General features: G+C 40.8%; 1 protein-coding gene across 7 annotated transcripts in view; it reads right to left on the bottom strand.

Annotated features, from left to right (window-relative positions):
- Positions 1–2428: 2428 nt before the first annotated feature.
- Positions 2429–13810, bottom strand: part of TBL1X (transducin beta like 1 X-linked) — a 202474-nt gene continuing 191092 nt past the window's right edge. For all 7 annotated transcript variants that reach the window (XM_074606827.1, XM_074606818.1, XM_074606867.1 and 4 more), the window contains 6 exons: positions 11836–11957; positions 10297–10371; positions 7442–7569; positions 6103–6268; positions 5479–5580; positions 2429–2850 (listed from right to left, as the gene is read on the bottom strand). In XM_074606827.1, coding sequence (XP_074462928.1) covers positions 2824–2850; positions 5479–5580; positions 6103–6268; positions 7442–7569; positions 10297–10371; positions 11836–11957 — 620 coding nt within the window. In that variant the 3' untranslated portion in view covers positions 2429–2823. The remainder of the gene's footprint in view (positions 2851–5478; positions 5581–6102; positions 6269–7441; positions 7570–10296; positions 10372–11835; positions 11958–13810) is intronic.

Consider the following 13810-nt stretch of genomic DNA (forward strand, 5'->3'; position numbering starts at 1 on the left):
TATTCTCAGAAACGCCACCCAAAAGCAGCTTAGGAAGTTAACCGTGTACACGCAATGATTGCAATCCAATCATCGACCCAACCGTGCTTTATAAAACCCCATTAAAGCTTTGTATTCAAATTCAAGTCTCTCATCAAACAAGTACTTTTTTTTTTTTTTTTTTAAAGCAGTGACTTTAAATTAGTAGGCACACGTGGTCATTATAAACCAGTGCAAAACTGCCAGGTGATCACCTACAGCCCATACTCTTGGAGCAGAAAACTGACCCCAACACATAAATGCACTTAACACCGAAAATAAGCCTTGACACCTTCCAGTGTCCTATTCTTTGATATAAACGAGCCTCACTGTCATTAATAACCAAAATCCACATAACTGCTTTCATCTCCGGACTAAGTAATCCTTTTAGCAGTTATTTCTTTTAATTCTTTTCCCCTTTCCAAATGTGTATCTAAGAAATGCAGCTGAAGCTGGCAGTGGCTGGTTCCACTGGAAGGACTAAGACACTGTGCAGATGCAAGCATAAAGAGAGGAAAACACAGGAGAAAAAATGAGGTACGATGCCATGATGATGCCACGATGCCTGGCAGGTCCCACACCACCAGCAGGGCTCTGGTTTTGGTTTTGCTCAGATCAAATCACCACTTCAGCAGCTGCTGTCAAATCAAAGGGAAGATCCTGTTTTACAGAAATAGCGACATTGGGCAGGAAGGTACTACATGATGTTAAGGGGGTTCGCCGCTTGTTTGGTTTTCTCTCTCCTACAAATCCTAGCCCAGCCTGTGGGCTAGGGAGGACACCTGTTTGACTCAGCCAGTTCTCAGGATTTCTTTAAATAACGGCTGCCACCACCCCAAGGTTGCCTTATAGTTTACAGCACTTTCAGTAAACCCTGCCTGCGCATCCTTTGCATCCATCATTTGCTCTTAGAGTAATGTCGTCTTCAGTAGCGTCCCTGCAGATGCGTAGTTTGCAGAGGAAATCATGTCCAAAGTGGAGAGGTGGTGCGTTAGAAGTCTTTATTGTCATTCTTCCAATCGTTTCACCCACTGTAACTTTGTGGTATATATGTTGAGACATACTTTATATATCCTTTTTCACATCCTCACCTAATGGAGAGTTCTACGTGGTCTTCCGAGCACCGCAGTGAGGACACCCACAAGGCTAAACCTGTCTGGGCAGACCCAGAGCTTTCCTTGTAGCATGCAGAACACAGACGGCTGAGGGAGACAGCAGCACCACAGACTGCCCGATGCAGTGGAAGAGCTGCCTCCAGGTGTGTGCTGACCATGGATGGAGAGCAGCTTGGCAAGGGTCCGTTCTTCAACAATGACAGATGCAGCCAACAGATCTTGGTCCAAGTGGTCCCATTAAGTCTCTGGAAGAGAAACAGCTGAGTGGATTGGGTAATGGAGGACAGCACTGCTCAGCACGGCCATGGGCAACCAAACCCACGTTCTGTATGACATTTGAGCTACTGCTAGAGGAAAGAAGATAAACAATCGTTTTCCCCTGGTTACGAAGGACAAACGAAAGTATGGACTCAAGAAAATGAATGCTGTATTTATAGTCTCAAATTTACGAATCCCTTTTAATACACGTGCATCGCCAAACAGCCTCAAAAATGAAATGAGACTGTATAAATGGCCGGCTGCTGGAAGAGGACTCTTAGTAAATGACTGGTATTTGTTGTATCAAATGGCATTTTTTTCTTACAACACTTTCTCAGAGAGAAGAGAAAAAGGATACTGCACCTTTCATGCTCCTTGGACTCTGTGTCGTTCTTTTTGCTTGAATTACACAACTGGTCTACATTTGGTGGCCATTTTAGGCTTTTAAAACTGTTTAACATAAAAAATATTTTTTTTCCAAAAATACACTGGGTTCTTTCTGTTAAAAGTCATCTTTCTCCTGTAAAAATCTTCCCCAGCACTGCATTCTTATATAAAGCACTTATTACACAATTTGCTGAAAGTGCCCTTGAGACGCTAAGATCTGAAGCATGGAGGATTTTTTTTTCTTTTAAACGGAGAGAAAGAAAGGAAAAGGAAGAGAGAGAAGAGAGGAGAAGCAGTCTGTCAAAAATTTTCATTGTCATGTCCACCTGGCTGCATCTACTATGGGCATACAGGGAAAAAAGAAAAAAAAAAGGGCAAGAAGAAAGAGGAGAAAAACAAGGAAGGAGCAGTTGGGAGCGGAAGGGAGAAATAAAAGGAAAACAAAGGTTTCATCCTAAGCCTGGGATCCTCCAGGCTGTAATATTCCAGCTGATAGAAAAACCACTGAACAAAAAAAGTAGTCTAGAAAATAGAAAGTGTTGTGATTACAAAGTTGAGCATTTCATCAGTACAAACTGGTCTTTGAACGTCCTTTGGGAGAGCAACTGTAGTGTCCAAATTGGAAGGAAAAAATACAACACCGCATGGAGGAGGATTTTTTTTCCCTTTTGGTTTATCACAGCATTTTTCTTTTTTTTTTTATTAATTTTTTTTGGCACAGCTTTTTTTTCCCAGCCATCAGAGCAAGTTCTCAGACGCAAACCAAACAGTGCAATGCCTAGCTGGTGGCTTCATGCTTCCAAGGCTGAATGTTCCAGGTGGAAACCATTCCCTCCCCCTCTGAAGTGACTGTGTTTTTACTCCTTGATGAAGGTTACGGACAAAATACTAGACACCTGTGGCCAGGGAGAGTTGGTTTCACGGTACACTCTAACTTTGTTCAAGTTCGTACAGTTCTGGAGCTGTTAAGAATAGTTTTGAAGAGTGCTTCTCCCCACACATTCACTGCTGGTCCATTTGAAATTTCTTCTAAAATGTTTCACTTTTACTTCCGCAGATCTAGAACACAAACCTGGAGAGAAAAGACTCGGCATTAAGAACCATTTCTGAAGGTGATGTGGAAGCCCTATTCATATACGGCTCTGTACACAGGCCGCCCAGCCAGCTGTATGTTATACTCCCTGGCATCAGATCAGCCTGTCTCAACTACCTGTTTACATGCGCACAAGCAAGGGAGCAACCCGACGTGGGAGGAAACCCAAGTCAAAGCCGTACATTTAAAATTTAGCTGGGCTAAATTTAATTTATCCAATTTATCCAATAAATCCAATTTAATTGGATTACAAACAAACATTTTGGTGGCACATCCCAGATAAGACTATGGGCTCTATTTAGTTGTCTGAATACAGTGTCCAGCTCCACTTCTGAAATATATCCAAAATAGATGCACAGGCCCACTAGGCACGACACAGGACCTAGTGCGGACACGTGCCCATTTGGAGCAGCAGCTGGAAGCCAGGCACGGCACCATCTCAAATGCACAACTAAGCTCAAGCAACCGAATCATGTCGTAGGTGTACCCTTTGTTAAAACTAGTTAAAAAATACCACTCTAAAGTAGTTATGCCAGCCACCATGTAGAAAAGTCATTTTAAAAAGCTGTAGAAGGCAGTCATAATGATGACTAGACATTATGTGACACAATTGATGACTGGAGGGCGGCTAATGTGACGCCCATCTACAAGAAGGGTCGGAAGGAGGATCCGGGGAACCACAGGCCTGTCAGCCTGACCTCGGTACCAGGAAAGATCATGGAGAGGATCATCTTGAGTGAGCTCTCACGGCAAGTGCAGGGCAGCCAAGGGATCAGGGCCAGCCAGCATGGGTTTAGGAAAGGGAGGTCCTGCTTAACCAACCTGATCTCTTTCTATGACCATGTGATCCACCTTCTGGACACAGGGAAGGCTGTGGACGTTGTCTATCTGGACTTTGGTAAGGCCTTTGACACTGTCCCCCACAGCATTCTCCTGGAGAAGCTGGCAAATCATGGCATAGACAAGTGTACTCTTCGCTGGGTTAAAAACTGGCTGGATGGCCGTGCCCACAGAGTTGTGATTAATGGGGTGAAATCCTCTTGGTGGCCAGTCACCAGTGGTGTCCCTCAGGGCTCAGTTTTGGGTCTGGTTTTGTTTAATATCTTTATGAATGATCTGGATGAGGGGATTGAGTGGACCCTCAGTAAGTTTGCAGATGGCACCAAACTAGGTGGGAGTGTTGATCTGCTTGAGGGTAGGAAGGCTCTACAGAGGGACCTGGACAGGCTGGATGGATGGGCCAAGGCCAGCTGTATGAGGTTTAATAAGGCCAAGTGCCGGGTCCTGCATTTCGGTCACAACAACCCCAAGCAACGCTACAGGCTTGGGGAAGAGTGGCTGGAAAGCTGCCCAGCAGAAAAGGACCTGGGGATGCTGGTGGACGGCCAGCTTAACATGAGCCAGCAGTGTGCCCAGGTGGCCAAGAAGGCCAACAGCATTCTGGCTTGTATCAGGAATAGCATGGCCAGCAGGAGTAGGGAAGTCATCGTGCCTCTGTACTCGGCACTGGTGAGGCCTCACCTCGAGTCCTGTGTTCAGTTCTGGGACCCTCTGTACAAGAGGGACAGTGAAGTGCTGGAGCGTGTCCAGAGGAGAGCTACCAGGCTGGTGAGGGGTCTGGAGACCAGGTCATATGAGGAGAGGCTGAGGGAGCTGGGCATGTTTAGCTTGGAGGAGAGGAGGCTGAGGGGAGACCTCATTGCCCTCTACAACTACCTGAAAGGAGGCTGTAGAGAGGTGGGTGTTGGCCTCTTCTCCCAGGTGAATAATGACAGGACCAGAGGAAATGGTCTGAAGCTGCGGCAGGGGAGGTTTAGATTAGATATTAGGAAGAATTACTTTCCTGAAAGAGTGGTCAGGCACTGGAACAGCCTGCCCAGGGAGGTGGTTGAGTCACCATCCCTAGAGATGTTTAAGAAACATCTAGATGTGGCACTTCAGGGCATGCTGTAGTGGCAGAGATTGTAGGTTGTTTGGTTGGACTCGATGATCTCAAAGGTCCCTTCCAACCATGAAGATTCTATGATTCTATAATATCTGTGTGTCCTTCACAAGCTGATCATGCTACAATTGCAATTTTTTTGAAGTAACATTAACAGTAAAAATAGTAATGAATAATCATGGTCTCTCCAGCAATATTTCTCCTTTACCATGCGATGAAATCTTTGGGCATTGTGCTGAAAACTTCCTCTTTTAGAACTATTCAACGGTAAACTTCTGTGGGATAAAACTTAGAAAGCCGCAGGACAACTGTTTATTAGTGAGTTGGTTGCTGTGACCTTCATTAAAAATTTGCAGACGAGTTAAATAATGATAGAAATAACACTACTGCTGTTATCAAATAGGTATTTAAAAGGCATTCCCATCTTTAGTAACATTCACCTATTCCACAAGCATATTTCATTTCCAATAGGAACACCACCTCCTAGTATTCAAAACCTTCCAAAGCAGGAGCATTTAAAATATACTCCATATACTTATTTCTGTCTTGAGCTGTCTCCCCTTCAGCTCTGCCCAGAGAAGGCAGTATGGCACGTATGGTTTTTTGTTGACAGTCTCCAGAAGAGTAATCTCCACTCGACATTTACAATGTGTAAAGCTCCTTACCGATCCGTCTGATGCGCTTGCTCCCACTTTGTCTCCTCTAGCATTCCAGCAGACTTCAAAGATGCCCCCGGTGCCTCGGTAGCTATGTACTAGAGTTCCACTCTACAAAGCAAAACAGCATACAAATATTTGATACAGAAGTTCCCCTTCTTTTCCTTTGTCACATGGCACTACATTAAAAAGAAGAGAGTGGTGGCGAGGGGGGGTCTATTCACATCACCCAACTATGGTCAACTCCATAAGGTAAATGAATGAGAAACGGGCTCCTCCAGAAAGCAATCTACAAGAGGACTCTCGGACATCTGTTTTTGTCCTGGGGAGTTACGCTGAGGTGGTCTTTTCTAAAGTTTGCTGTTAATTCAGGCTGTGAATATCCAGAATAAATCTATTTCCATGCATGCTAGTGTTTTAGCATACAATGAAGCCTGAGCAGAAATGTTCTGGACAGTCACCTCACTTCACCTGAGTGACTCAACTGTTATGCCGGGATTTGTACCAGCCAATACAATCAGCTTCACCTTGGTTGGCAGGTCATATGCTAGAGGTACATACATTTTCCATTTAAGCTTTTCCTATTAATGTGTCATTTAAAACAGATGTGCTTCACATGAAGCAAAACAGTACCTGAGTATTCCATATATGGACACATTTGTCAAAGGACCCACTGGCTAGATATTTTCCGTCAGGACTAAAAGCTACACTGTAGACAGGCTCTTGATGTTTTGTTAACGTATGGATGCAGACTCCTCGGTCAACGTCCCACAGCCGAACAGTGGAATCAAACGACGCACTGCAAGAAGCATTCAATCACAAGCATGTCTTAATTTGAGTGTTAATCGATTTCTGGTTTGATAATGTAAAGGTTTTAAGAGAATAACACAAGGTTTTTTCCTTGGCTAAGCAAGAAATAATGCTCCGAACAGAAAAGCTAAAATTCACTATAGCCCTGACAAGAACTGTATCTACCAAACTGAGTTCTTGTATGTGGAGCCTTTGAGTTTATCTCAGCAGCATCCTGCTGTACACAGGATCAGATCACTAGCTAGCCCTAGAAACACCAAGCTCCTGTTTTTTGAGATTCTACCTGATATTATTCAGGAAGGTAAAACACACAGTCATTAATAGGGTAAATGGTTCCAGAGAAATCTTATTCCTAATGGATTTGCATTATTTAATGAATTAGCATTCTGTAATTCTCTAGAACTGTGATTCTTTTCACTTTGTTTCCATCATGTTTTTTGTTACAATCCGTCTAAATCCCAAACTGTGGTCTTAGAAAAAGGCAAGGGAAATAACTGGTATTAAAAATAGTATCAAAAGAATAACTCCAAGAAAGGAAAGTTCTTCTTCCCTTTCCACTTCCAGACTAAGGACTAAAATAAATAAAACAGCTTTGATAAAACTTCTCCCCAAACTGAATACACCATGAACTGACTTGATAACCCCATGGTACTACCATCACTTGGCATTCTACAAGTAAACTTATTTTCTAAATGCAAAGAAGAATTTTGAACAGATTTTCAAGTGGAATTTCAAAGATTACCCAAGCTTTTGTCTGTTAGTTAACAGGGCTATAAAAATTGCCAGTATCTGCCCAGGTGAGTTGCATGACCCTGGTTAGAGCACATTACAACCAGCTGAGTGGGCTGCCATCTATCTCATTAAATACTTTCATTCATAACAAGCGGATGTCAGATGTGAAGGTGCAATGCCAAATTTACAATCCTTTTATCAATGCAGCTGAAAAGTTAAATATCATATGACTCTGTTTTCCTTCTTTTTCTGCTTCCTTTTTCAAATATGATTCCTCTCCCTTTGTATCCATGCCCCTTATTTACAAACACAGACACTTTTTTTACTGGAACTGTCTGCAGGAAGACTAACGGCAAGGTGACAGTAGAGTTACATGTTAGAAAGATGATCCTTCTTCTCGGAAGGCAACAGAAAGAGGTATGTTTTTTACCTTGCTAACATGATGTTGGAGTTTGGGTTGCTGGTGCCTGGTCCTGTAGGACTCCATTTGATAGTATAAATCTCTTTGCTGTGAGCCTGAAGATCATGTACACAGGTATCTTGCTTCATACTCCAAATCTAAGTCAAAGTAATTATGAAGGGGAAAAATAGCAACATTACTAATCTCTTCTCAGCTGAATTCACTTCTATGTTATTCTTAACCTTTACTTAAGATCTCGACACGCATGCATACATATAAACATAATTTAGTTTATTAATGCAGCTGTTTGGCACCTACAGTGCACACACGTTAGAATAACCCTATTAGGGGAAAGAGCTACACATTTAATAGTATTTATTCAATAGATAAAAAGAACTAAATAGTTGCTGTACTGCCCATGGCCTGAAACTGTATTTTCATACAGAAACTTAAGTTACTCCATTTAGAGAAATTTAACTTTGTCACCCATTGCAATAGCTGTCATTTAAAGAATGAAAATAAAGTTTCAATAACTGTTTAGAACCTAATAATTTTCTCTTATGCCAGTCAAGAGCCTCATCAAATTTTCCTTCCGCTCCTCACTCCATTTGTTTTCCTGATGCTTTTAACAGCACAGACAATGGAACAAGATCAGCTACTTATGCACTGTTACATGGCCAAATACTTCAGAATGAGACAAAGAATATGCTCAACATAGATGACAGGTAATTTACTAGACCTTTTCTTCAGCTAACTGAGAAAACAAGATGAAGCTAATTCACAGCAGGGAAAATAACACAAATTTAGTCAGTCAGTTTCAGAGAGATACCAAAAATGTAGCAATGATTTAACTCACTTGTTATAAGTCTGCACTTATGATGTTGGAAATGATGTGCTCTTATGCCAAATTTTCATCAGCATACCCGAATCTGGTTTTGGAAATGTTACACAAAGCTTAGCCATGTTCTACAGCTAACAGGCAACATTTTCCAAGAAGTTGTAGGAAAATATCAAGAACTCCAAAAAAAGAGGAAAAAAAAAAAAAGAAGCCAGAGAGGACTGATCTCCAAAGGAAAAAGAATAATAATTGCCTGAAAAGGATTTGCAGTCTCCACCACTGAAAATTTTTAAAAACAGACAAGGCCGCAGATAGCGAAACATTACCTCTTGTGTCAAGTTCAGTGGTCAGAAATTTGAACTGACACCAACAACACGAAGCCAGAGGGTTTTTTAAAACACAGCACGCAACTGGGTACCAGAAAAATGTGCTACCACTGGGTCACGATGTTTAAGCAAAGCAGTACTGGTTCCTATAATGCTGCTTTGTGGCAGCATAACAGACAAAGTGCTCTCTTTCAGTGTCTTCTACCCCTATTTTCTGTAAATTTTCAGTCTGTGAACAGTTTGAAATAATACATTTAGAATCCAGAGGGATGAAAAACTGAGTGGGTATGTGGCAAAGACAGAGGAGAACTGAGCAGAACTCAGGCTAGCTATGAAGAGGAAACATTCATAAAGCTGATGTTCACTTAGCTCTTAACTACAAGATTTGCTGCTCTCAGTTTCAGGTCTTATACATAGGCTGTGCGCACGCTAGAAACATCTCTTACTTTAGCTGTGTCAATCAGCAATGGAAAGAGGTATGAGCCTTAATTAATTAACACAACTATACTATAAGAAACCTGTATTACTGGTGCAATTCTATCCATGAAACCAAATCTTTACTGGGATGTTTGCTTTGCTCAAAGAACCAGTATAAATCAAAAGCTCAGCACGAGGGCTTTGCTGTTCTAACATACAGTTATTTCTATGTGGACATAGCCTTCGTTCAGTGTGGCTGAGAAAGAAGAATAAGAGGGAGAGGAGTTTGGGCTGTTGGAATGGGTCCAGAGGAAGGTCACGAAAATGATCAGAGAGCTGGAGCATCTCTCCTCTGAGGACAGTCTGAGAGAGTCGGGGTTGTTCAGCCTGGAGAAGAGAAGGCTCCAAGGAGACCTTTTTGCGGCTTTTCATTACTTAAAGGGGGTTTATAAGAAAGATGGGGACAGACTTTTTAGCAGGATCTGTTGCGATAGGAAGAGGGGTAATGGCTTTAAACTAAAAGAGGGAAGATTTAGACACTGGCCCAGGTTGCCCAGAGAGGTGGCAGATGCCCCATCCCTGGAAACATTCAAGGTCAGGTTGGACGGGGCTCTGAGCAACCTGATCTAGTTGAAGAAGTCCCTGCTTATTGCAGGGGGGGTGGACTAGGTGACCTTTAAAGGTTCCTTCCAACCAAAACTAATCTATGATTCTACGACTCTAACTTCAGGCACCTAACAGAGGTACGTACATCGGCAGCACAGCTGCCTTAGGCTTCCTATACAGTGAAGAGATAAAGATAGGGATCTTCAGAGTGCAATTCAGATTTTTTTGTGGGCTCTGAATTTATATGTCGTGTCCCATTGCTTAGTCCAAGGCTATTAAAAAAAATAAAAACCAAATGGCTCCAATGAAATTATTTTCAGAAAAAAGACTCCAAAGGGAAAGAAAACTATTTTTATATTCTTTCCAAAGTGTAACCGATAGACTGCTTCTAAGCATAGGGATTATGCTTCTGTTGACAGGCAAGCAGATGTATATACATACACATATTTAAACTAGGACTATTCTGTGACGGTGACATATCAGTCACTTAACGCTTATTTGGATGGGATGTCTCAGTTCCCAGTGGCTGCTTCTCTGTGTTCAATCTTTCAGATTACCTTTAAGAAATATGGAACAAAACGAAACTATTGTTCATGCAGAGTTTTAAGAGATACAGTACCATCATTCTGAAGAAGATTAAAAAATAGACATAATTTTTGCCTTTACTTTTTGAACAGCAGGAAGGGAAAGTATATTACCTTTAATGTCATATCATCGGAGCAAGATGCTAGTAGCATGCCAGATGGGTCCCATTTGATTGCATTAACCTCGTTCTGAAATAAAGAGTGATTTTATTAAGTAAATATCCCAGTTACCTGCATTGTATTGGGCACCCAGCAGAGGGCACTCAAGGTTTATGCATGCAACAAGTTCAACCACAAATTACAGCCCTGGTCGCTTTAGGGGTGAACAAAAGCAGTGCTGCTTTCGTAACATGCTATTGAAGAGTCATTTAGGAATGGGAACCATTTTGAGAACAATACACACAATCTGTCTTCTGATATGTGTTCTGGAACAAAATCTCTCTTACCCTTTCTTCATACGCTAGAATTTAAATAAACCACCAAACCAGACAGATTTGACAATACAGCATTAACTTTTTCTAAAACGGAGATATTTGTTTGGTTAATATTCTGCAGATCTCAGAGATACAAATTTTCAATATAATATACCGGTGGGATGTAAAGTTTTGTGGAGTTTAATATTCTTAGTATTGCAGCTCTACGACAATGCCAGTCTCTCTAAAGAGAGGTGTATGTGCAAATAAAATCCATCATGGAATATTGAATAGTTTACGATGCTTTCTCTAACAATCTTTATAGCACTTTGTAATTAAGTAAGCCTTCTGTATCCCCTTGGTAATCAGTAAGTTTTCTGTGCTTTTTTGAAGGCCATACATATGGGGAAAAAAAGCATTTCATAAAAAGGGAAAGATTGTTTTTTAAAAACATAAATTGGCTCAGTGTCTCAGTGAAAATAATCCTGGAAAACATTTACATTTTGCTTTATCCATTTTACATGTTTCAGTCATAATTAAAAGGAACTGTACAGATATTTGAAATAAAAATTTAGATCATGTGCAAAATGGCACATTTCATATAATCATGAAAAACACCAGTCTGTTGGTAGGAATGTACAACCTATCATGAAACATCAGTTTAACCACAGACTAGCTAAAGGTCTCCAAATGCGCAACTTCTCCTCAGTGGGGAGACAGCAAGTTCTGGAAGTTAATATCTAAATTACAGGTCAGTATATGACAGCAGTTTTCTCATGAACGAAAACTAGAAAAACTAGCCTTTGACAGTCATTAAATACCACCAGGAAAAGAGAGGTGAAATACATCTTAAATAGATCTTATTAGATGAAATTGATTCTAAAACTGAACAATGACTGGAGGTAAATTGTTCTCTCCTTATTCATAGTTCTCATTTACTAAAGGAAATTAAGCCAGCGGAAAAAAAGTAATCGTATTTATTAACGTGCCCTGAGTCTGCAGCTCATGCTACTTATAAATAATCTCACTGTTTAAGCTGCAGGTTTTGCCTCCTACGGTGATGTAGAACAGTTTATCCCTTCTCACAGGCAGTGAGTCACTCCCGAGGAACATGCTTTTAGGAAAGCAATGGGATGTAACAACTTTGGTGCTAGAACACACCCTGCAAACACATCTTCTGCTGTCATCTTAACATGCTGCTGTGACTTTATCACTAACATTTTGGACTTCTTAAACTTACTGTGTGTCCTTGGAAGGTTTTAACAGGACGATCACAGCCAAGTCTGCATACATGAATGCACATGTCAGTGCTGCAGGAGGCAAAAGTAGTGTTGTTCTGCCAGTCTACATCCAGAGCAGGAGCTGTGAAGTACAAACAATGGAAAGAACATCAAGGAACACAGCAAAGAAACAGTCATCCCAAATAATTTTCCTCCCGTCACACGTCTGGATCAAACAGACTAAAAACTAGTCACCTACAACCAGTTACCGGGATGACAGGGACAGCCACAAGGGCACAAATTATTTTTTCTCTTGGAGTGGGTAATCTGGATGCTCTGTATGGCACCTATTTATAAAAATCTTTTGGGTAAAGTTACATAAGAGGGGACAAAACAATCTGCCTCCACCCTCCCCGCTGGACACTTCTCTACCATTCATTCCTCTGTAAGCCAGCTCAGCAAAGAAACTAATCCAGAAAAAACATGGATAACTTCATCTGGGTTAGAAAAAAATGTTCCTGTGAATGCCAGGCACAACACACGGGAGGGAAAAGAAGCAGGTGACCACCATCCTTTGCACTATCTTTATGCAACCACCAACAAAAACCTACCGTTCTCTGCAGACACGTGAATTAATAATATCTACTTTCAGTTTAATTTAGCTGGGGACTGATTTAAGATAGAGACATTGATAAAGCTCATCTGAAATGAGAGGAAGAGTTTCTGTAGAGGGTTTGATATTAACTAGGACTGAAGTAATGGAACTTTGTACACAGACAGCACGTGAACATCTAACTAGTGCCTGTGTGCAACACACACGCTTTGCTAAAAGCGTGGAAAAACCAACAAAAAAACCCCTTTTACAGCATGTCACTGGAGACTGAAAGCATGTGCAGGAGTAGGAGGGAACTCCTGACATAGAGCTTGCTTGTGTTTGTGTGACTGCTGCTTGGTTTTTTGCTCAAGAGAGAGTTCAGCTGCCCTCCAGAGGATGACATAAGACTTGCTAAAATACAGAAATCTTCATTCTCAGCACACTCCTGTGAGAAGCAAATGTGTCAGAAACAAGACCAGCATATAGGAAGCAAAGTTGAATCTCTTTGCTTGCAACAATACAATGCAAGTTTAGCATTTAAATGAAATCAAGAAATGCCTTATTCAAATACGTTCAGATAAATAATTTTGTAATACAGAGGTGAAAAGATATCCATGCTGCCAAGCCTATTATATTTAAGTATGTTTTTTCCTGCTATAATTTTAATGAACTGCAAGATGAGACTGAACCACGTCATGTTCCAAATCATCAGGTAGCTCCCTAAATGAGCATGGAGGGCTGAAATTGTTTAAAAAAAATAATTTTTTAGAATGTTAATGAAAAAGCTCGATAATTCTGAGTGATAGGCAAGAGATTTCTAAATTGCAGAAATACAAAGGAAAATTGTGTGAGGAAGGCTGATTACTTCTGAGATTTCCAATGAACATGAATAAGGATCATGAAACAGAAAATGATTTTGTTTCTCTAACTGCCTGTTTGTCTTTATTTTTATGCTGCAAGCTTCATATTACTGTTTCAGAGCAAACAAAAATCTATCTTCATTAATAGCGATATGCCTTGAGGGCTAATATCTAGTATGAAACGTATGGAGTTGAAAAGTAATTTTCTGAGAGCTACTGGCACCTAAAGCAATGGATTTGCACTGCAGCATAATTTGAATCATAGAGTGTTGATAATTAATACTGATTCATTTATTGGTATATTTAATCATATGTTTATTGGATAAGTAACTACAGAAAATGGTCTGGAAAAAACAACCAAACATGGTTTTTGATGCAAGTAATCAAATTGCCAAAGTGTCTCCGAAACCACACGATACTGGCCAATTGCATAAAAACAATTAGAATATCATCTAATAAAAGCCGCAACAAACCCCTAAGAAATACAGCTAAAATAAATACCAACAATAAAAGTGTTACATTAATTATCAGTTAATTTAA

The sequence above is a fragment of the Larus michahellis genome, chromosome 1 (genome assembly GCF_964199755.1).
Source record: "Larus michahellis chromosome 1, bLarMic1.1, whole genome shotgun sequence".
In the NCBI taxonomy this organism is placed as follows: Eukaryota; Metazoa; Chordata; class Aves; order Charadriiformes; family Laridae; genus Larus; species Larus michahellis.